At 42.7% G+C, this 24,289-nt stretch overlaps 1 protein-coding gene across 4 annotated transcripts in view; it reads right to left on the bottom strand.

The window, feature by feature from the left end:
* LOC119161079 (nose resistant to fluoxetine protein 6) overlaps positions 1-24,289 on the bottom strand; it is a 265,186-nt gene that overhangs the window by 78,576 nt on the left and 162,321 nt on the right. For 3 of the 4 annotated variants that reach the window (XM_037413410.2, XM_037413411.2, XM_075879977.1), the window contains 2 exons: positions 20,002-20,089; positions 18,851-18,954 (listed from right to left, as the gene is read on the bottom strand). The exons of the other annotated variant lie outside the window; for it this stretch is intronic. In XM_037413410.2, coding sequence (XP_037269307.1) covers positions 18,851-18,954; positions 20,002-20,089 — 192 coding nt within the window. The remainder of the gene's footprint in view (positions 1-18,850; positions 18,955-20,001; positions 20,090-24,289) is intronic. 4 annotated transcript variants of the gene reach the window in all.

The following is a 24,289-nucleotide window of genomic DNA, read 5'->3' as shown; positions in this document are numbered from 1 at the left end:
TAAAATTTGCAAAGAGTTCTGAATTTTGATTAGGTTTTCTAGTTTGGTGATTGCGGCATAGATTGAGCAGTCATCTGCGAAAAGTTTGACATGAACACCCTCTTCTGCCACACTACTGATATCATTGATGTACAGGAGAAACAATAGTGGTCCCAACACAGAGCCTTGGGTCACTCTTGAAAGTACCGCCAAGGTTTGTGATAAGTGACCATCCAGTTTCACTACTTGCGTACAATGAGTTAAATAAGCTTCAATTCATTTTATTACTAGTTCATTCATTCCTGCATGATGTAATTTGAAGATTAATTGGACATGGGATACTTTATCAAATGCTTTCGCGAAATCCACACATATCACATCAACCTGTTGTCTTATACTTATAGCACTTGCAAAGTCATGAATTCTTTGTATTAAGTGGGTCATTGTTGATAACCCCGTCCTGAAACCATTTTGGTAAGGGTACAGCAAAGCGTTCTGATCCAGAAATGCGAACATGTGTTTTGCAATTATGTGTTCAAACACTTTGCAAGCAACGGAAGTGAGTGATACTGGGCGGTAATATGTCGCCAGTTTGCTTTTGCCGCTTTTAAATACAGGAATGACGAATGCAGTGTGCCAATCGTCTGGCAGTGAAAGCGTTGTATAAGATTTCCTAAAGATATTATTTAGATAATATGACATTCATTCCACGTATCGCTTGAGGAATACAGTTGGTATATCATTGGGACCACTCGATGTTTTCGTATCTAATGCGAGTAGCTGCTCAAATACCCCCTCCCTAGCTATTTCAAGTGTTTGCATTGAAACAGTAGGACGAATTCTTAAGGCTTCTTCTGTACTTGCTCTAGTTTCTGGCAGGTTAAATACAGAACAGGTAATGTACGCAATTTTTATTGTTTTTCTTGTTTTGAATTCCTAGCATTAGCATGGCATCATAATTTCTCAATAAACCATTTCTAATGTGCCGACACAAAACAACGCTGCTTTCGCTAAATGCGGAATCTACTGCCGGAAAACATGCTCTACAGTGACGAAGCTTTTATTGAGAAACTGCTAAATATCCAAGTAAGGTACCTCGTAAGTTAATTCTAGTTCCATTCCTTCATTTTTAAACACATTTAGCATGTGCTCAGTTTTTTTTCTTTTTACATTGCATGACTTGTCAACAAAAACTCAATTATATTGAAACTCTTCGTAGTTTGGTGTCGACGGCCCAATCACACTGCCAAGGTATTATTGTCCATAGCGCCTTGTGAAGAGTTAATCGTTGAATAAATGTGAATTCAATCTTCCTCCTGATATTACTCAAAATAGCATGTATTGACTACATATATCAGTACACAATACTGTAGTATGCAACATATCACGTACCACTCAGCTCATCCGCCTGGTGATACCACGGGGCGGGAACTTTCTACCCTTCCCATGTATTTGCTCTCGGCAGTGGCAGTGCCGCATTTACCACTGGCGATTGCCGGGCATCCTACTAAAAATAAATCACGAACAGAAAATTTATTTCATGACTTCACTGGTGACGGGCCGATTAGAGAGAAAGGATGACAAATGTAGTGGAAGAGGGTTACAACGGAAGCCCTCCTTTCCCACTTCACATGCAAACGGAATGCACTCGTGCCTTCTTTCAGGTTCGCCGGCCGCTTGGGCGATGTGGCTATTTGAAAACTTTTGTTAATTCTTTTTTTAATGTTTTTTGCAATTCTGAAGATGCAAAAGTTAAGATGACTGATTTCTCGGTAAAACGAAACTCGATCAGCACAAATAAAATGAACTTCTTTTTGCACGTTTTGTATTAAAAAAACAGACGTATACGTAGTGGGAAAGTGTCAAGTTCTAAAAGCAGCTTTAATTTGTAGCTGCCATACAAACAAAATCAGCAAACTTTGAACCCAAAATATCTGAATCAATGCGAAAATTATCAATAATCGTGAGAAGGAGACGTCATATTTGACTAAGTCATGTTTGTTATGACAGCGCGCATAGTTTTTTTTTACAGAAATTGAGTACCAAGCGAGACTGAAGTTCTGAGGCACGGAGAGGCTTAAAGCAATCAAAAGTTTTCGAGAAAAAACGGCGCTGAAAACAACATTTCGGTAAGTTGGCTTGTCTTCGTCAGGGTAACAGCGTTGCCTTGACAAGAAAGAGTACACTTGTCATAACGTTGGTTCCATCGACGTTCTCTGTAATGACTTTTAGAAGCATTTATTTCATCATGTGTATTTTAGTGACACTATTATATGCAAAGACTCACAAATTTTCAAACTGCGGCTACAAGAATTTTATGAGCAGGAAGCAGCCTATAAGTACTTGACATCTTTTGAACTACACGGTGAAAGTAAAAAAAACTGTAGCCGAGCCAACTCGAATTCAAGCCTTTCAATAAACAGATTTTCCCGACAGGAGCTCGGCTACCGCCTTCATCAATCAGTCAATTAGCAGTGCACTTCTGTTTGTCCAATCAGCCTAGCAGAGCACGGGGTTTACTCATATGTACTCATGCAAAATCAATACTTGCTCAAATAACTGGTCCAAATTCTTGTGCTCACCTGTTGCTTTTAGGAACTGCTGAAAAACCTCTGTGAAACTAGAAATCAGCGGGTTATTACACCACAGAGCAACGGAAAATATGTGTTGTCTAATTAGGCTATCTTCAACAAATGTATGGTTGACCTGTTTTGCATATCTCACTACAGCTTCCGTTCTCTGCCAGTGACAACTTGTTGTTTTTATCTTTCTCGTAGTTAAGATGCCAACCGAGGAAGAGAACGTACCGCAATCCGAATTCTAATATCGCTGAGCGAGGGACGAGAAGAAGCGCAGGCAAGCGCTGCGAACGCAAGTCAATCACTTCCCGCGCCTCGCCCGATTCAAAATTCACAAAATTAAGAATAAGAATAGACATATAAACAAAAGAGAAGAATTTTTTTCATTTGTAAAAACTTTTCAAAGCCAATAAATGCGAACATTCGCATTAACCTCACTCCATTTAGCCAGATATTAGGATGTCCGGCAGCCGCTACGAGCGTGCATGTTCCTTGAAACTGAAACTAGCGATGAGTTTCTGGGGCTTGGTGATACCTACACTTGACTGCATTATTTTTTTTTACATTTCGTGCGTAGAGATACAAGCAGGTTCATTCGGTTATATCTAATATACAAGATATTAATATTATCCAACAAGAGGCAACATCTTCTTTTCATTTCTTGCTCGCACGGTGCACACCGTAACAGCAGCTATGGTGGCTAGAAGGGGGAGGTGGCGTCAGCACTCGCGTATTCGTCGAGAAACCGCGATCCTCCGTTTCAAGCGCCGCGGTGCCGCTGCTGCCAGCTTGTCGATGTGATCGCGTCGCGGTCGCGGTCTCTCTCTCTCGTGTATCGCGGTTGTGGAAGTGTATGGAGTTTCTCGTTGCGTCGGTAGAGTGGCCCTTTTTCTTCGTGGCTGCGGTTATTTTGCCGCGTTTTTTTTTCGAGCTGTGTTTCGCCGGTGACTTCTCAAATGTGAATTCCGAACTCTGCCGGAACGATGAGCTCCACCGTGAAGAAAGCGAGGAAGACTCACTGTTTTGCGTCTGGCTGTACGTCAGGCTACGTGTCGTTGAGGCAGCCGGGTCAGCATGTGTCTCTTTTTTCTGTGCCGAAGGATCCTGTGCGCTTCGAAGCGTGGCGACGAGCCGTCCCCCGTGCCGACAAATCTTTGGACGCGAGGTCGGCGCTGTGCGAACATCATTTCGACGAGCAGTACATTGACCGTTGCTTCACGCACGTGATAAGGGGAGAAATTGTGGAGATACCCCGAGAGCGACCACTCCTGAAAGCAGACGCGGTACCAACCGTATTCCCCAATGTCCCTGCGTACCTCTAAAAAAAAGCGCCGAAGAAGAGGACATCGAGAACGTCAACCTGTGGCTTGCCTACAAAGATTCGGCGTGAAGAACCGAGCGTGTCCTGTACTTTCCTGTACTTTCCTTTGCTTGTTCAGAATCCGAGTCGCATTTTTGAGGAGTGGAACCGCACGCAATCCATGAATAAAAGGTTTTATTAGCGCTGACCTTGTGCGCAGCAGAAGTATTGGACTAGCAAAAAATAAATTGGGTGTGAAAATTGTTTCCGTGAATCATCGTCATGCCCAATTATAATTGATTTAACGCGTTTAGGTGAGCTGCACATATGTACGAGGACGGACAGTGGAAAACAACCAAACTTGACAGTGCGCCATTGCGCAATATCGTTTTTCACTGTCCCTGTCCTCATCCAAATGTGCAGTGCACGTTAATACTAAATTCTAGACCACACCAACGAGCCCCTAAAGCTTATTCACGTTGCTTGCAAAAAAAATTAATCGGACGCCTGCGCGCATCGCGCACGGCTACTCGATGGCCCGCTGCGCGCAGCAAGCATCGCATTACGGTCAGCAGCGCCACCTACGCCCGGCTTGAAACAGAGGAGCGGCCTCCGCCTCTCGTTGGCGTCACCTCCCCCTTCTAGACACCATACAGCAGCCTCGCTCAGCATACAAACTTTTTCCCTCAGTGCTCCACGCGCTCGCGGGGTGTTCTGAGATTGCTTAAAAAGGTCTATTAGAACAACGCAGGTGGTTTTCTCTATTCAAGGACGACCACTCGGGATCAGATGCGAATCACTTAGCGGTAATGGATGTTAAAAAGATCTCATAACTGAATAAATAAAGTGGACTGGTGCAGCAGTGTTAATTGTCTGTTGGGTCCACATGCACACCGAGGCTTGTCTAACAACGTTCGGCCTTTCCCTCGTACAACATAAATTTATATGTGTAGTTTAATGTCCCGAAGCTATCAAATGATTACGAGAGACGCCGAAGTGGAGCACTCCGGAAATCTCAACCCTATAGCGTTCTTTAATGTGCATCCAAATCTGAGCATACAGGCCTATAGAATTTTAGCTTCAATCGAAAATGCAGCAGCCAAAGCCAGGATTCGATCCCGTGACATGCGGTTCAGCAGCCGAGCACCACAGCTAATAAAACACCACGGCGGGGCTCGTACAACGTAAATAAGCCTGGGAGAGCTGCAGTGCAATGCAGAAACAGAAGGTTCAGTATTATATTTCTATTCCTAATATTCACAGCTAAAAAAATAATAGTTAGATTCCTTGATCCACCATGACAATTGCACGTAGTAAGTCCAGAATTTTTTTTATGCTCTTGAACATTCAACAAAAAAGAAAAAAAGAAGTATAATGATCTATAAAGGGGAGGGGGCAGGGAAGTGCTGCTGCTCTTCGCTAAGCGCTGCTCCTCTTCGTTAAATAGGACACTGTGGAAGTACACTAGGTATGACATTGTGAGAGGGATTTGGAAAGGTGTCATGGTCTTGGGTTTCACGTTTGGCAATACGATCTTGTGCATGAAATCAGAAGTTCAAGCAAGCTTGGAAATTTAAAAAATGTGGCATAGGTAGACTTGCTTTTGGAGCACACGGGAATACCCCAAATCAAAGGGTACAAGGTGACATGGGATGGACATCGTTTGAGTGCAGGGAAGCTAGCAGCAAGATAGAATTTGAGGATTGAGAAAAATGGGAGAGAAACATTGGGCTAAGAAAGTTTTCAGCTACTTGTACATAAAGAATGTTGATACTACATGGAGGAAGCAAACTCCAAAACTGTCAAGCAAGTATTTAGACAACAGCAGAATACCAAGCCAAAAGTAAACATTGGTTAAAAAAAAGGTGAAGGAAACAGGGAGGAACATGTCGAAGATGAGAATGCTTACGAAATCATAAATGAAGACCTACTCAACTTTTAAGCAGGAAATTGCAAGGGAAAAGATCGATGTTTCTCGGGGTAGTTCTCTGCTCTTTCTTCGCCCCGCCGTGGTGGTCTAGTGGCTAAGGTACTCCGCTGCTGATTCGCAGGTCACGGGATTAAATCCCGGCTGCGGCGGCTGCAGTTCCGATGGAGGCGGAAATGTTGTAGGCCCGTGTGCTCAGATTTGGGTGCACGTTAAAAAACCCCAGATGGTCCAAATTTCCGGAGCCCTCCACTACGGCATTTGTCCATATGGTGGTTTTGGGACTTTAAACACCACATATCAATCAATAATCATCAGTTATCTGCTCTTCGAGGCCAGAACGGGAGTATTGCGGACCAAGACGTACCTAGCAAAATACGAAAGCAGAGACACGGTATGTAGTGTGTGGAGAGGAGGAGGAAATGGCTGAACATTTGATAATGTTCTGTAAAGGGCTCCGCCCATAGCCGAAGATAATGGCACCGAATTTTTCAAAGCGTTGGGGTTTAGTGACAGTGAAGGCAAAATAGACGTCAAACGAGGAGAAATAACCAGGAAGAGGCTAACTGATTGGTGGCTACAATCGAGGCGTGAGTGAAATTCAGTCTTTAAACACGAAAAGATAGTACTTGACTTTATGGCTAGGTGGTGTGAGCAACCACCCGATCTAAAGGGCACAGCCGGATACATCCATCCATCCATCCAAGAAAAGTAAAGAAGATGGAGCCCCACCCCTTTCAACAGTTGTTAGTTGCACTCTGGGAAACCAACGACCGTGGATAACTTTTCATTGATCACAGAAATCACCTAATTATCTAATGAAATTTCGTAGCACATCTGTCCTAGAGTTCTGCTGCGGAGATCGATTTCCCTGTCTTACGACCACGCACTGTAGGCTTTCTGCATTGTGGGTCACCTATTGGACGCTTTCGTGCCTTGAACGTGAACATTTCAGAAGAAGCTATTACTAAGAAGGCGATCTAGAACATTGGATCACAATGCCATGCTTCTGTTTTGTATGACATGAAATTTTCATCACGGTTGACGCATCTGCAGGCGGGAACTAACAAATGTTTTATGAACCAATGACGTGCTCTTCCTGCTTGAAAAATTACATTTTTTCTCCAAAAAACGAACAGAATCGCTGCTTCTCTATATACTAATTGCCTAAGACAATGATTGTGCAGAAGTGGCTTAGTCAAGAAAGCTGTAAATGCTTTCCGCCATCAGTCTCCAATTTATCAGCATCGCCTATAGCTTGCATAATGGTAGAGTCACTCTACATACAGGTAGCCACCAGCGCTCTCAGCAGCTTTCAGAATCCGGTAAGATAGGCAGTGTACTTGAGCACTGTGGAAAGCACAGCCTTTAATAACAGAGACTTGAGCTTGTTGGTATGTATTCATTCTAAAAAATTCAAAGCATATCCACGGAGGGAATGATGATGAGTGGGGCTATGTGTCCATCTGCCCATCCGTCTGCCCGTCCGTCTGTTTGTCTGTCTGTCTGTCAACTATACGAAATCATCAACTATACGAAAACCAGCGACGTCATCTAATAATACTATTTCCAAGAATGTATACACACAAGGCCATCTGTGAGCAATTCTTAAAGCTAACTAGAAGTAGCTGGCGTCTCTCATAATCATATGGTGGTTTTGGGACGTTAAACCCCACATATTAATCATCAATCAACTAGAAGTGGCTACTACTACAACATACTACTACAAAAAAGACGACCCACACCCTAAGAAGCTTCGCCCCTAAAATACAGAGCGAAAGCGATAAAAATGAGCATATCGTAGGTATACCAACATTCATTTTTATTTGTTTACAGAGTTCCCGCAACGCCATAGTGGCAATACTGCAGGGTGGTTTACTCACAAAGATCAATATGATTACTTACATCTCTGTGATAGCGACGCTTTCAACATTCTGGAAAATAAAACCACTTATAGTAATTACAGCATGCAATCAAAAAATATTTTTGTAAAATATGACAGGGGGCACACAGGTACCAAAACTGAATAGGCATGTCACGATGCATTAACAATGGAAAAAAAAGAGGGCTGTTGTCACTCAAGTTTACGATATCTTCGGGAAGTTCATTCCAGTCTCTAATTGTTTTTAAAAAGAAGGAGTTAGCAAAAGATGTGGTTTTGAATGTGTATTCTCGTATTTTATGTGTGTGTTGGCATCTTGTGGAACGATATGTTGGTGCCTGTAGGTATTCTGACTTCTGAATTCCTGTTAGGTGATAATATATACTATGCAGAAGTTTTAGTCAAGGTACCTCTTTAAGATTGTAGAGTTTCCCAGCCTAATCTGGCCTTTATATCTGATATACTAGTAAATGGGTCGTTTTTTTTTGCGGACAAAATGGGCTGCCTGGTTTTGAATTTTTTCTATTGTTTCTGCAAGACACTTTTGAGCCGGGTCCCAGATAACACAAGCATATTCAAGTAAAGACCTTACATTCAGGAAGTTGAGAGTTTCTTTTACCTCTTTTGTTGCACAATGAAAGTTTCAGCAAACAAAAAACAACATTTTACTGGCCTTTAGTATCATTTGGTCTATGTGCCTGTTCTAATATAATGATTCTGCTAAAAAGCCCATGGTCATGTCGCAAGACGAGCACAACAACACGGCTTCATCCACCCCGCCTGTCCCCCTGAACATGCCTTCTTGGACTGTCACCGCCCCTCATAAAGATCCGCTGATGTTCGCCGGTCTTCGCGGTGAAGACGTTAAAGACTAGTTGAACGAGTACAACAGTGTGAGTGCGTTTAACTATTGGCATCATTCTGTGAAGCTGTCCCACGTACCATTCTATCTGACGGGGGTCGCTAAGACATGGTTTCTCAACCATCAGCTGGATTTCCTAGACTGGCCTATCTTTAAGCCGCAGCTCTGTCAGATATTTGCCAACCGTTCGGCCCGTGTAGACATAGCCAAACGGAAGCTTGCTGAACGTGTTCAGCACTTCGGCGAGTTTTATACCTCGTACAGTGATGTCCTCGCCCTATGCCGTCGCGTCGACAGCTCGATGGCGGAGCATGACAGCGTTCGCCACCTGCTCAAGGGCGTAGGTGCCGTCGCATTTAACGCTTTAGTGGCGAAAAACCCCACCACAGTCACGGATATCATCAGTACATGCCAGCGACTCGATGACCTTCAACTTGTACGTTCACAACCTGACACAGCAGATCTCAGGCGAACACACGGCAATGAGCTCCGTGCGTTGATACGGTTCATAATCCGCGAAAAGCTGCAACTCCAGGCCACCTCGTCGTCTTACGAGCTCCGCATGATGCCTTCTGCAGGCAGCCTCCTCAACATTGTGAGGGAGGAACTAGCGTCCATGACGTGTGGGCATGTCCCGAGCTCGCATGCTACTCCAAAGCCCACGTATGCTCAGGTGATTGCAGCGTCACCTTCTCAGCAATCACCGTAGAATGGGTCAACTGTGCAGCCTTCACTGAATGTCCTCGCCCCAAGGCCAACGCCTCCTTCTTTCTATGTCTAGCATCCATCCCGACCAATTTACTATTATTGCAGAATACGCGGCCACATCTCACGGTTCTTTCGTCGACGTCAACAAGACGAAAGGCGCGGCTATGGTGACTTGAAGAGGAATGAGTTCGCCCCTGCTCCACAAAATTGACAAATACGTATGCACGAAGCGGACAAAGAAAAAACTGCCTTTGCAATGCCAGACGGGCTGTATGAATTCGACGTCATGCTGCTCGATTTATGTAATGCACCTGCCACGTTTGAACGCATGATCGACACAGTTCTACGCGGCCTAAAATGGAAAACATGTCTCTGTTATCTAGATGACATCGTCATTTTCTCCTCTTTTTTGCGTCAGCATTTTGATCATTTGGACGAAGTTTTGACGTGTATTTCTAATGCTGGACTTCAGCTAAACACAAAGAAATGCCATTTCGCCAACAAGAACATCAAGGTGTTGGGCCACCTTGTCAGAAAAGATGGCATTCGGCCAAATCTTCACAAGCTTGCTGCCGTGATACGCTTCTCTTGGCCAGAAAAACAGAAACACCTACCTGTGCCTGGCGTCCTACTTTCGCCACTTCATAAGTCATTTTGCTGCCATCGCGTCGCCACTGCACAAGCTGATGACATCCGGATCAAATTTTGCTTGAAGTGACGACTGCGAGCATGCCTTTTAAGCCCTCAAGCATGCTTTAACATCCGACCCTGTTATGTGCCATTTCAATGATAATGCACCCACATGTCTGCACACTGACGCGAGTGGTCATGGTATTGGTGCAGTTCTTCTACAGCGGGATGCCACTTCACGGGAAAGAGTTATTGCGTATGCTATAGTCATGCTCTTACGGCTGCTAAACATGACTACTCCATAACTGAGCAGGAGTGCCTCACTGTCGTTTGGGTCGTACAAAAATGTCGACTGTATATTCACGGACGCCTCTTCACAGTTATAACAGACCCTACCACCTTGTGCTGGCTATCGTCACTGAGAAACTTGTCTGGTCGCTTCGGTCGTTGGGTGCTCCGCCTACAAGAGTACGATCTTGACGTCATCTATAAGTCTGGCAAAAAGCACCAAGATGCAGATGCTCTCTCTCGCTGCCCCCTTTCACTGTCATCATCGAGTACGTCAGCTGATTGCTTGTCTGGCGGGCAAGACAATGCGTCACCCCTCACATTATCACACCTTGCGATTATCGACACGCCGGCTTCAAATCGCTACACCAAGTTTGCTACACACCGGCGTAATGATCCATATTGCAATAGCATTATCTAACGCCTAAATGGTATATCAACTACTCCTGTTGCTAGATTGCACCAACCACTACGGCAATTTAGGATAGATAACAATGTGCTCCATCGTTACTTTTACACTACTGATGGACACCGCTGGGTTCCAGTAGTTCCGCGTTCTCTACGTCACCAAGTCCTCGAAGCCTTTCCCGATGACCTATGTGCAGATGACTTGGGAGTTCACAAAACACAAAGCCGCATCAGGAAACGTTTCTTCTGGCCTAGCATCTCTACCGTTGTGGCCAAGTACGTTGCATCTTGCCATCTGTGTCAACGGCAGAAGCGACCAACTTCGTTTCCTGCTGGCCTTCTGCAACCCATCTCGTGTCCCGAGACTCCTTTAACCATCGTTGGCATAGACCTACTCGAACCTTACCCCATCACGCCAGGAGGTAATCGTTGGATTGTGACTGCTGCCGATCACCTGATACGGTACGCAGAGACTGCTGCACTACGCAAAAGTTCTGCTTCAGACGTCACAGACTTCTTTCTTAACGCAATTGTATTGCGCCACGATGCACCTCACGCCCTCCTGAGTGATCGTGGCAAGAAGTTATTGTCCACCATAATTGAAACCCTGCTCATATCCTGTGGCACATTCCATAAGACGACGTCAGCCTACCACCCCCAAACTAATTGGCTCACAGAGAGATTTCATCGGAAACTAACAGACATGTTATCGATGTACATCGCATCAATCTACGACAACTGAGATATGATTTTGCCTTTTGGGACGTTTGCCTATAACACCGCTGTTCAAAGAACTACTGGCTACTCGTCTTTCTACCTCGTGTACGGCCATTCACCGACATTCACCATTGACGTCTCTTTCCTAATTGTTCCAACTGACGCCTCGGCAACCGTATCAGAGCAGTTCATCACAAGGCTCAAGGGATGTCGTCAACGTGCTCGCCTTAATACAGAAGCCAATCAGCAAGGTCGCAAGAAACGCTACGACTGCTCTCATCGTGACGTCTCCTTCAGTCCGGGGATAAAGTGTTGCTTTGGACACCCATTCGTACTCCAGGACTGTGCGACAAGTTTCAGTCACGCTTTATTGAACCTATACAATCCATGAACAAATGTCACCAGTGAACTATTGTGTCACTCCCACCGACCTTTCTTCGGATCTTCGTTGTCGTGGTTCGGAGATTGTCGCCGTATCACGTCTGGAGTCATTCGTTTGACGTTCCATTTCCGTCTAAGGTGCGTCCGGGCTGGCCACTCACGCGTGGGGGGAAAATGAGTGTGAGCATTATTCATACGCGTCAACTGATATGTACATACTCATCATCATTAGTCTGACTTTTGTTGTGGGACAGATGCTCGGCAAGTAAAAGAGGTGTCTTTCAGCCAAGACGTTGCCTTACAATATTTACACTCAGGTTTTTTTAACTGCCTTTTCATCAATACTGTATATGTGCTGGATTTCTCCAATGATTTTTGCAAACCTGACGTGGTAGTTCTTTGAGACATTTAGGCACATATTCCATGTGGAGCACCATCGTGTTACTGTGTCTAAGTCATGTAATATTTCAGTGTCTGCGATTCAAGTGATGTGACGGTAGATGACGCAATCATCTGCAAATTATTTCATGCTACATTTTATGTTATCTGCTTTATCATTTATGTAAACCAGGAATAACAGCGGACCCAGAACGCTACCTTGTGGTATGCCTGAAGTCACATTTACATATGGAGACATTTTAAAATTTAAGACAACAGACTGTTTACGACCATTTAGGTAATTCCAGAGCGAGGTTTACAGTTTGGAATTATTATTCATTGAAGCAACTTTATATCTTGCAGATTTTGTCAGACCGTATCAAATGCTTAGCGAAAATCAAGAAACAATGCATCGATAACATTGTTCTGATCAAGCGTAATCAATATTTCGCACAGGAGTTCAGTTAGTTCGGTCATGGACTCTGGTAAAATTCATGCTGGATGTGAATAAAAAAATTAGTAGATTCAATGATATTTGAACAATGTGCTAGAAATAATGTGTTCTAGCAATTCGCAACAGGTTGAAATCAAGGATATGGGACGATAATTTTGTACTTAATTTTTGCTTCCTGCCTTTTGCACAGGAGCCACATTTGCTGCTTTCCAATCTCCTGTAACAAGGCCGCTGTCTAGAGACGACTTGTACATTAAGCATAAATATTGTGCAATAATGACGTGACATTTTTTAAGTACATAAGATGATATACCGTATATCTCACACGCTCAAGAAGGTATAGAAAGTATATACGATGGTACTGTTGCTTTTACGGCTGTCAATAAGCTATAGGTAAGATTTGTACCGCAGTATAGAGAAAGAGTAAGTGAGAAGAAGACAAAAAGCGGACCGATATTCATTTCATATAACACATTAACAAATTAACTGATTGCCGTAGTAGTGTAGTGTATAAGGTGTCTTTTAGCTGCTGCCTCTTTTACATAGGAAAAAAGAGTCATTGCATTAACTAAAGACTGTTGAAACATAAAAGATTGGTTACCGGAGGCTCACTACTAATCTTTTCATTCATTATGACAGCTTGGTAGCATGAACAAATGGGACAATTAAGAAAGTACATAAACAAGCACAAATTGAAATTTGGGTTTAGTCATAGCAGAAATATGTAAAAAAGATGAGGGGAAAGAAATTAGTTACTCGGGAAGGGGGTGTAGTCGTCAAAGGAAGTGAATAAACGTATTGGCCATCAAATGTAGTCAAGAAATACAATCTCAGAATCAAAATGGAGGTTAAAGTGACACAAATATCAGTATTCTTTTTTATAAAAAAGCTTCGGCCATCATCTATCCTCGTGTCATGATGGGCGTACAAAACAGAGGTGCCATAATGAATACATAGCAGCTAGCCCACCTATGAACTTTTCTGCATTTCTTTACATTATTGTGAATATAAGTGCATGCCAATGTTCGACGAATGCGCAGTTTTATACCGGCATAGGAATGAAGAATCGCATCTGTTGATGGAGGCATAGCCTATCAGTAACAGTGGTAGAGCATCCGTGAACCAATCATCGATTAACTCGCACAAAGATGAAATCAAATACCTTAACATAATTCGTGTGTTGAAATAACTGCTCACACAAAACCCCTGTATATTAAATACAATATTATAATAACTCACAACACACACCCAGCAAATCTAGTCAGAAAGTACAAGCCCAATACAGATGGACTATTTCATACATTATCGGAATTTACACCGCTTACAATGCCTTATGATGCACGTGGTGATGATACCAAGAAAATGCTACTTTCATGCATTATGCTAACGAAATAAATGATTCGTCACATGCCTCGAAAATTGTTAAATAAACTCCATCAATGCTGTAATCATTTAGAAAAAAACTGAAAACTGTGTAATCAAAGCATTTTTGTCGCAAAGGATTGATGATATTCTGTTTTTCGAATGGTATACATATTATCTTCAACTGACTTCTAAGTTTTATTGTTTCTTTCTTGTTGCTTCACTTGAAAATTGTGTAATGAAACACTTCATTTATTTTTCTGATTAGAGAATTCTTCATCAGACAATATATAAATATATTCTATATTTTTTCTTGTAAGTGTTGTATTGTGTTAAGGCATTAGTATAGGTATTGCATAAATTCTGTAAAAGTACTTCTATACGCTCTCTCTATATGCCCTGTAAAATGAGGGCTCAAGGCTTCTCAAGTGAATAGATTCACTTTTTCTCGAGCCCTCGTGTTCCACAAAACATAAACTTGTGGACGAAATAGATTGATTTCATTTGATCGGAACAGTTACTTTTCACATAGACCCTCACGTGTGCCAGATTGATAAGCTCGCATATTGCATAGGCCTGTGCAGATAAGTTTTCCTGTCTTCTTTATTTTATGCCTCCGTGCGCTCTTTCTGTTGATAGTAGGAATTTATGATGTCCTGACTCCTTTTTTGTGTGCCGTGTTTGGTGCACGCCCTGTCTTTTTAGAATGACAGCTCTCAAACTTATTTGTTTGCTCGGTAACTTCGTAAACCTGACCAGAGAGATGATCAGAGTCTACAGTTTTCTGGACTAAGAATACTGTCCACCTGCAAAGCTTCTCCCCTACTCCTTAAAGTGTTTTTTTTCCTCTTTCTTTCCCCAAATAGTTCACAGAGAGCTGCAGATATGTGCACAAATGGCTAAACATCATTATGCTACCACTCTAGATATTTATTGCACATGCATAAATCCATCTCACGAACAGGTGTAAGTGGTCACTACCAAAGTGATCGAAGGGCAGCCTTTTTATATCATGCTCAGTAAGATGCACTGTCCAGCCACTTTGGATAAAACTTCAACATATATGTAATGCACTCCTAGGTGTGCCCACACAACTTTCATGCAGCAAGTCTTTGCAAAATTGTAATGTCGCATAACAAGCAGGTGATTTTATGGTGTACTAATCTTTTTTATTTATAGCAAAAAATCCCTGGCCAAAAATATGTAGTATTTGAGATAACTTTTCTTATGTATTACGTTGTCGTTCATAAGTGTTCATTACACGAATAGTCATTGTCAGGCATGCCAGTTGTTTTTTCATTTGTTGCATAGGAGTTGCTAACCAAATGCCTCTTACTTGCGTTAACATACATACGTCGACCAGCCTAGTTGATGTATCAACACGCACCTCAGATAGCATCGAAATTTATTGAAAGAAGCCGTCTCATCGCACCTTGAATGGCCAGTTATGCACACGTTATTTCATCTTCGAAAGCACCGTAAATATGCAGTCACCCTAACCAGACCTTGCGTGAAATATCGGAGGCATAGCATAAAGAACATCATACTTTGTATAAGTCAAACTTCTTTATCATTACGAGAGAGAAACTTTATAACTTGATTGTGAACAGGCACGCACCTTTGTTCTTTGCTTTTTTGTGTCTCTTTGTGACATGCGTGATGTACCCTCCTTTATATATTCATGTTTTTAAACAAGTGCAATAACCTTTTAGTTCTGAGTGAGCATTTGCAGCGTGTATGTTTATTTCCTTTCCCTATTTCTTTTTTTTTCCACCCGTAAGTTTTATTCTAACCTGTAGTTAGTGTCAAGGAACATTAATTGGTAAGTGCATATCATTTGTTATGTATATATGGTGCAAATGACACGCACGTGTTCTAGTGAATGTGCCTTATTTTAGGAAATTCTGGTTATTTTCAGAGCAATTTTAAATACCAAAACCGTTTACAGCTTACTCGCCAACAGTGTTGATGGACATTGCTCCCTAATACATCTGTGAATTATGGGACCACTCCTGAACCTTTTAGGCGACCAAGTTGTGCATTTTTAATTTTTCTTCTTTTTTTCATTTCTGCCAAAGGTGTACTGGCGCTAAAATATAACAATAAAAAAGATGATTCTAAGCCACCCATCTATAGTTGAAGAGCGTGACATGTAGAAATTGTAGACAGGTCATTGCAGCTAAACACACAGAAGGTAGTGAGTGAATCACGCAGTCCTTGCCAAGTTCGCTTGATCTGAGAAGCGTTGGAATGAAGTAAACGGAAACTCAAAGAGTGTGTTCGCACTTGATCTCAAAGGAACCGAAAGCGGCAAAACTCACCAGACATTCCCTCGTTTTGCTCCCTAAGTGGCCGGAAAACCACGCCGCGCGGCCGGAACGAAAATTTGGTCCGATATCGACTTTTTCACCACGCGCAACCTGATCCGACTTCTGCTTCACAGCTTTGGCTGCGCTAGATCAAACCACGTGACTTAACCTGACCTAACCAGCTGGCCGCAGATTTATCATGGCGGCAAATGCGTCAGCGGTGGCGCGCATCGGCTCAAATCGCGAACTATACCTGTGTAACATCACGAAGGTTGACGGATTCAACGTGGACCCATTCATCGAGAGCCTGGTTTTGAGTATAACCGCCGAGAACTCTGTAATTAGGCGGTGCAGCAGCAGCGAGTCGGCATGACCTGATGTGTCTTGCGTTCGTGTACAGCCAGCTGAATCCGCCGCCGCCGCTGCCGGTGCGTTCGCTCCTGTCGTTTCTGTTGGGAGATTCCCAAAACAACGTTTGAAAAGGTGCGAGCTGTTTCTTTTCACTACTTTGCGTGAATAAATAGAATTAGGTATGAACCTTAGTTCTCAGGAAGCAGGCAAAATAGAATTGTCAAGGTAGCCACGGCAGCGGCAGCGGGTTGGGGCAGACAGAATGTGAACATCTTTCACGTGCGGTCGGGGTTTTCCGGTCGCTCCAACGTTTTCATTTTGTCTTTACTTCTCAACGCGCCCGAAGTGTGAGGCCCATGCGCTCATCATGGCGGCTACATAGACACTTCTCCCACGAGCACTTGCGTGCCCATTGGCGGGGCTTGTACGTGGGCTTGGAAAACTTCTATTCGGCTGAATTACATACAACTACAGATGCTAGGACTTAAAGATGACCTGCATCTATCAATGTACTTCTTATAACGCATGCTTTTTACAAATGAAGGACAGGTTGACCTCTTGTGTAATAATTAAACACAAAATAAATCATGCGATGCTGAATAAACCCCGTTTGTTGCAAATAATACAGTTAGTTAGTCAGCAATTAGGATCTAGTTATGTGTTTCTTCTCACTATTCTCTTTCATAATTGTTGTGATTTTGAAGAACTATGTGCCGACCGTCTCAAAATAAAGCCTTACTGTTTGAAAAGCACATGAGTAGTGTGTAAAAAAAGAGGCATGCTTCCTATCAGTGACATTTAATTAAAACAAAGTATTATTTTTAAGTTAGTTCCTTGCACACCTATACAATAAGAAGCAGGAGATTCCACATAAAACTCATCTGAGCATCGCACCTGCAAGAATACAATCAACATGCAACGTTGTAAATGCAAAGGGTAAAAGAAGGTGCTACCAATCATATACATCAGATCCTTACTTTCAAGAAGGAAACATGTGGTGTACAGATTAACAAAAACAGTAATGCATTTTAAGAATTACGAATAACAATGCATCAGACACACTATTTTGACGAAAAGCTAACAAGGCAAAGTATGATATACGTAAAGCTTAATATGTGGAACTAAAGAAGTGCAGCACTATACACAAAAAATACAAGGCGCAGTCATTGCTGCCCACATTAAAAAACACTATTATTAGAGAACAGTTGTTCAGCATTAGCAAATGTCTGCCAGCTGCTATTGACGTAACCGTAGCTAGGCATGTAAAGTTGTGTGGAAATGTGTGAAAAAAATTCCGTCTAGACTTTCCATTCATAACATGTATATATACAATACTACCCACTCATAACGATTACTCAAGTGCCATAAAATATTATTGTTATAACCGATAATTGCTATAAAGGGGCTAATTGGAAAAGAAAAGCCCAATAGTTGGATAAAAGGCTGTCGTGGAAAAACTATGTTATTGCCGATTTTTCAAACATGCTTTAAAAGTCAGACGTTTTCATCGGGCTGCTACAAGCTCCATAGAGCCAATGTATGACAACCTCATAGGGTTCGGACACCAAAACTTTTCAAAGTTTCCCGCACCATAGCAGATTTCAAAAGTTAGCTTTACCGCAGTACCAAAACAGTATGCAGTGAAGCATATTGTAACTCTCATGAGGTGCTTGAAAATGTTGGAGTTGCGAGGGGGTGGGTTAAGCAGCTTGAATTTCTCGTTGAGGTAAGGTGATAGCCAATACTACTCAACATAAACTTTTTGTGTATGTCTGTGCTCACGTTTTGTAACGGTATCTATGATTGATTTGCTTGGCCGTTATTGCGTCATCACGGTGATCCTTATCTTGAGTTGCTCAGCATCGTGCCAGTCACAAATACATATATACCTTTTCGAATATCAGTGCAGCGGCCAAATTCACATCTCGTTCATATTCGCTCTTTGAAACTGGCGGGTTTCATCAATGATGGCCCAGAAATAGGATTGGTTGAAGTAAGAACTCTTTAGGTGTTAGAAAGTTCCGTGAATACGGCATACAGATGAAAAGAACTCCGAAAACTAGTTATGACCAGGCATGCCTGTCAGTAGAGTGAGGTGAGCATGCAACTCCACTACAAGCAGACAGTCAATGATCATCTTTCGTGGGTGCAACACAACAAGGTCCGCAACGTACTGCAGTGGGGAAGAAGCGAAGATTCACAAAGCAGCCTAGGAGCGGAGTTTCTTACGTAAGAACGTCCGCTTTTAGTACTCCTTCCTGAGAAATCAGCGTAGACTGCGGCATTTCTAAACTATTCCCAGCTAATGTGTCTGCTCATGCGAAAAATGTCGTACTTTTTCTGAATGATTCGCAGAAACTTGGCCTCTCGATGATGTTGAGAACAATCTCGAGCAACGTTCCGAGGAGAAGGACGGTCCCCAAGAGGCCGAACATGCATCTGAAAAGGAGGAAAACGAGATGATGCGACTGAATATAAGAGAAATAGCAATAATGTTCACACAGTGAAAGAATGTCAAGGGCAACGTTCTATTTCAATTCAGGCGGCACCATAAAGGCAACATTCTGCGTCACCCGGCTCTTTCTCTAGACCGTACGTCTTGCTGCTTCGAGTGTAGAATATGGCGCGCTTATTGATGTTTTAGATTCAGTAACAGAAATGTAACGACTAAGCAACTATAGCTCTGAAGGTTTACTGTCTGGGGATTCCCCGTAAAATGCAGCCGGAAAAGCTGCGTGAAAGCTTTTATTAGCCTCTTCAATGATGACAGCTCAATGCTGCCATTCTCCCCCCTCGCTTTCACATTTTTTTATGACAGAAATAGCACTGATTTTATTTAGCACTGCGCATATGCGACATCCACAACTTCGTGATTCTTTTCACTGAGTTGTGCTTGGGCAGCCGTGATCAACACTTATGAACCTGTTTACAGAACAGGTTCTATAAATGTTGGCTGTGGTTGCGCACCGATGAACGGCAAATGTCATATCCATGTTGCGCGAAACATTGCAAGGTACACTCTCCTCATCTGATGAGCTACTTCAACAATATTATTTAGCGAAAGAAGCTACTACAGGGTTTTCACTCGTATACACGTTTCGAAAAAGGGCTTCGACAAATTTTGCAGCAAGTTTAGTTTAGGCGGCAATAAAATTTAGATACAGATCACGTGTTCAATTCTCGATGATATTACAAGTCATGCTTTTTTAAACCAGTGCTAGGGAGTTGGGGAACTCGAAAAGAAGAAAAGCGAACGATGACGAAGATGACAACAACAACAACAACAACAACAACAACAACAACAACAACAACAACAACAACAACAACAACAACAACAACAACAACAACAACAACAACAACAACAACAGCAGCAGCAACAACAACAACAACAATAACAGCAGCAACAACAACAACAACAACAATAACAACAACAAGAGACGCTCATAAACAAGATAATAGAGAATATCTGTTGGGTGGTGCACTTACATGGCTACCAACTGTTCCTCCGTGAGAGTGATGATGCCCTTTGTTTCGCACTCTGCGACGCTGACGCCAAGCTTGAGGTTGGCCACCGCTGCTCGTTTCCATGAAAAACACAGCAACAAAAATGAACAACAAAGCGCAACGGGCACTCCAGCTTCATCCAGAGCTGATGACACTTTTCCAACGAGCCTGTTCTCTGCGCGGATCTTATGGGAGAATGCACAATAAGAGAACGTGAAACGAAGCTGTTCTTGAGATCAAATAAAGGTCGGCCACCATTGTTGCAGGGTAGGTTCGCATATTAAATTACCGGTTGTTTGGCTGCGAAAGTGTACGGTGAAGAATAACAGTGCCGCTGCTATATTTATCATACACGAACTTTGGCATTGCAATAGAGGCCGTTTTGTGCACGCTGATGTCAGTTTATGTGACAACAACCAGTAAATGGCAACCTTAATTGTTTGTCTGGGTGATAACGCATGTTTTTGAACGTTACAGTATTCTAGCATTGATTGGTGAAACGAAGTCAGCGTAAAAACACAGCCTGTAGGATGCCAACCCTTTTCTTCCAAAGTCACATTATTGCACGAATTGTTTGACATCATCGTGTGATACTATTATTAGTATGCAGCATTTGCGCATCTGACACAATCAAGGCGACGATATGAACGTCACTTTAGTTATACTCGTATTTCTTCAAGTGCAAGTTCACCATCTATTTCTTCAAGTGCAAGTTCACCGTCTCTCTTTCGAGAGAGAGCTGGTTCTACTAAAGTGCACCTTTGTTCAATACGAAAAGTGCAGCTATACTTCAAGATCACACTATATTAACTCAACAAATTACCGAAAAATTACTTTTCAGCATGTGCCTGCCCAGGCATGCATCCATCAAACAATCTCTTTCAGGTGGATATATATGAGTTTTGGCAACAATTTGTGCAGCTGTGCGCATTTGCTGACTATCACGACTGATTTTTTTTCTGCTTAAACGTGCATGGGAAGGCCAATCCGCAGCCTTACTATATAATGAAGAGCAACCCTGTAAGAACATCTTAGGTTCCCCCAGGGGCATCCTTATAGCCAAGAAAAAGGTAACACATTGGCCCCGTATCTGAATGTTAGACTGCAAATGTCGTCGAAAGACGATAGTGTTGCGTCTAGAGAAAGTGAACAAAACGTTTATTTGATGTTCTGCGCAAAAAAAAAAAAAATCGGTGAATAGTATTCTGGAGGGGCTGCGTTAGAGTGCTTCGAGCGTGCAACGGAGGTGAACGAGCGCATCAAGTCACTTCACACGTGAAACATGAGCGTTATCTGACTTTATCCTTGAAAATGAAGCGCGCGGCGTACGCGCCCATATCTGAGGTGATAAGGTGTAGAACGCAAGGCGACGAGTAGGTGCCACCACTATGTCGTCTTAGTAAAGCGTTAGAAACACTTGCCTTTTCGAGCAAGCGATGCATGGTCAGCGCAGCGTAATGAACCCTACGGTCCTTAGAATTACTTATGTATGCCTTTTCCAGTAAAAAAGTACATATACGAACTATTCACGTGTTGTTATAGTGCCTCAGATATGCCCAATATTTGCTTTTTAATTGACAATCGCACAAGTATGAACGCTCAACCTTGAGCAATATTGGTGGGCGCTGCAGATGGAGTCGGCCGTTTGGGGTATCGTTTGGCCACTTTGGTGCCTTTTGGGGTACCGTTAAGGGCGGACAAATAGACAAATGTACAGACAGACAAACAGACTAAATTTTTGGCGTCGAAGGTCCCCAGGAAAGAACACCGTCTTTAAAAAAACAAAGACCCTCAAAGCTGACCTTGAGGAAACTGGACTCCCGGCAGGTTTATAGCTTTGCCGCGCTTTTGGACTAGCTACTATACGCTGAAATTGCAGTGTGGAGCAGTAATTAGCTTTGCATTCGCATTAGAACAAACGAGGTACTATGTATAGTTATCAGATATGTAACGGAATATAGCGACACTGATCTCTCTCTATATCGCCTTTTCTTTTAAAGCTTTCCTGTAACTCAGCCATTTGACAGGAACGCACTCAACTTGCAGCTTTGAGACGAAAAAAACTATGCTTGATATAATTCATAGTTCCACATAGTAAGATGTAAAGGGGCTATTGTACACTATATATGAGAAATGTGTGACAGTGTCTGCCAATAAACCGCTGATATCCTGCCAACACAAATACATTTCATATATCTACGTCAATCAATTACATCTAATCAACATCACTATAATGTGCCATCCTTACTGTATAGAGAACCTACGTATTATTAACACTGTGGGCTCTTCCATCTTAGACAAAAACTAGAAATCGCAAATGATGTCGCATATACGTTTACACAACATCAAATGCATCGCAGAACTTTCTGTTTTCTAAAACCGCTTTAGTTGACTTTTAAAACGATCAATATATTCGGGCACGTAAAATCTAAAAAGTGCTAGAAAATAAATGGACAAGTTCGAGCATGCGTAATGCATACACTTACACGGGCGAGGAGATAATGCGAGCGAACGAGCATAAAGTGAAAATGCATGGAATTAGTGCTGCCGTACATGATAGTGCGAGATCATACGCCTGAAGGTGCTTTTGAGCGTGAAGCACTTTAGGGGCCTTGGCTGTCGTTGCTTGGCGTAACGCAAGGAAAACCACATAAAAAATTGAAAAGAGGAAGCAAGGAAGAAATCAAAGGAGATGGAAAAGGAACAAATGGGAAGAAAACTAGAAAGGGCTAGAGAAATAGATAATATAGAGGAGCAATAATACAGAAAAACTGAAGAACAAAACAGAGAGGAGGAAAGGAAGTTCAAGAGAAACAAAGCAGACTTCCCAGCCCCGCACTTTCTCCAGGCTTGCTGCATGTATAGCTTTGTGTGCTAGAGATCCGACTCTAGTCTGGCTTTTAGCTGTTGTGCTACTTATGGAAAGCATCAACACCGTGAGGCTAGCCTTAACTTTGTCTTCTGACAGAAATCCACTCGGCTGCTGACCCGCAGGTTGCAGGATCTGATCCCGGCTGCGGCAGATGCATCTTCGATGGAGGCAAAAATGCTGTAGGCCCGTGTGCTCAAATTTCGGTGCACGTTAAAGAACCCCAGGTGTTCGAAATTACCGGAGCCCTTCACTACGGTGTCTCTCATTATCATGTATTTTTGGGACATTAAACCCCACATATCAATCCAGCGAGCCTTTAGAAAGCATCAAAATGCTTTGTAAAAATACACAGCCGAGTGGAAATGAGCAAGACTACCATGGGACCGCAGGTCTAACACATAAGCTACATGTGTGTGCGAAGTGCATGAAAAAAGCTTTAATTTACTAAATAACATTGCCTATGTATACCGTATTCACTCGCATAATCGGCGCACTCGCATAATAGGCACACCCCTGGTTTGGTCGTAGAAAATTCGTTTTTTTTTACTTCCACGCATAATAGGCGCACACCGAACTTGGCCATGATCAGAAACAATTGTAGCCCCAGCGGTACAGTTGGAACGTGGTCCCCGTACCCTGAAGAAAAAAAGAAGGCAAATCGATGAGCAAATAATAAATATCGAAGTGCAACGACCTAACAAACGTGTTTGTCGAAATAAAACTTGAAAAAAAAGAGTCCATGAGCGAAAAAAACGGCTGTTCCATCAATTACTGTTGCCTCCAAATCGCCGCGCTATTTGGAGAACATCAGCTGACTCCAGGTGGTAAGATTAAGAGGCCGCCTGTGGAAATGCTGTGAGCTTGGATTGTGGAAGCGTGGCAGGTGATATCCGACGAAGTCGTCAGGAGAAGTTTCAAGAAGACAGGTATCTCGAACGCACTGAATGCGAGTGAGGATGACATGTTGTGGGGTGCGGACGATTCGGATACCGAAAATGAATCCCCGCTCGGCGAGGATGAATGTGTGCTCTCCGGCTCAGACTCTAAATAGGGAAAAGGAGAAACACGTACGACTTTTGTGTAAATAAATTTTACTTGTGTGCGTGTGTGTGTGTACAGTTCACGGCTCTCGCTTGTTCATCAAAAGGTACATAGGTATGTTTGTTTTATGCTCAAATAATTGGTAAACGATAAAGTCGTCTTTTACTTGACAAATGTGCAGCTATAAAGCGCGAGAACCGAGTAAAAAATATTGTAAAATTTTTCTCCACGTAATAGGCGCACCCCTAACTTCGAGCCAAATTTTCTGAAAGAAACGTGCGCCTATTATGCGAGTAAATACGGTATCTATTCAATGTCCATTTGGTATCCATGTGCAACGCACCTGCAACTTTACTT

Source organism: Rhipicephalus microplus, chromosome X, assembly GCF_043290135.1.
Source record: "Rhipicephalus microplus isolate Deutch F79 chromosome X, USDA_Rmic, whole genome shotgun sequence".
Taxonomy (NCBI): Eukaryota; Metazoa; Arthropoda; class Arachnida; order Ixodida; family Ixodidae; genus Rhipicephalus; species Rhipicephalus microplus.
This window is presented reverse-complemented; position numbering and strand designations above follow the sequence as displayed.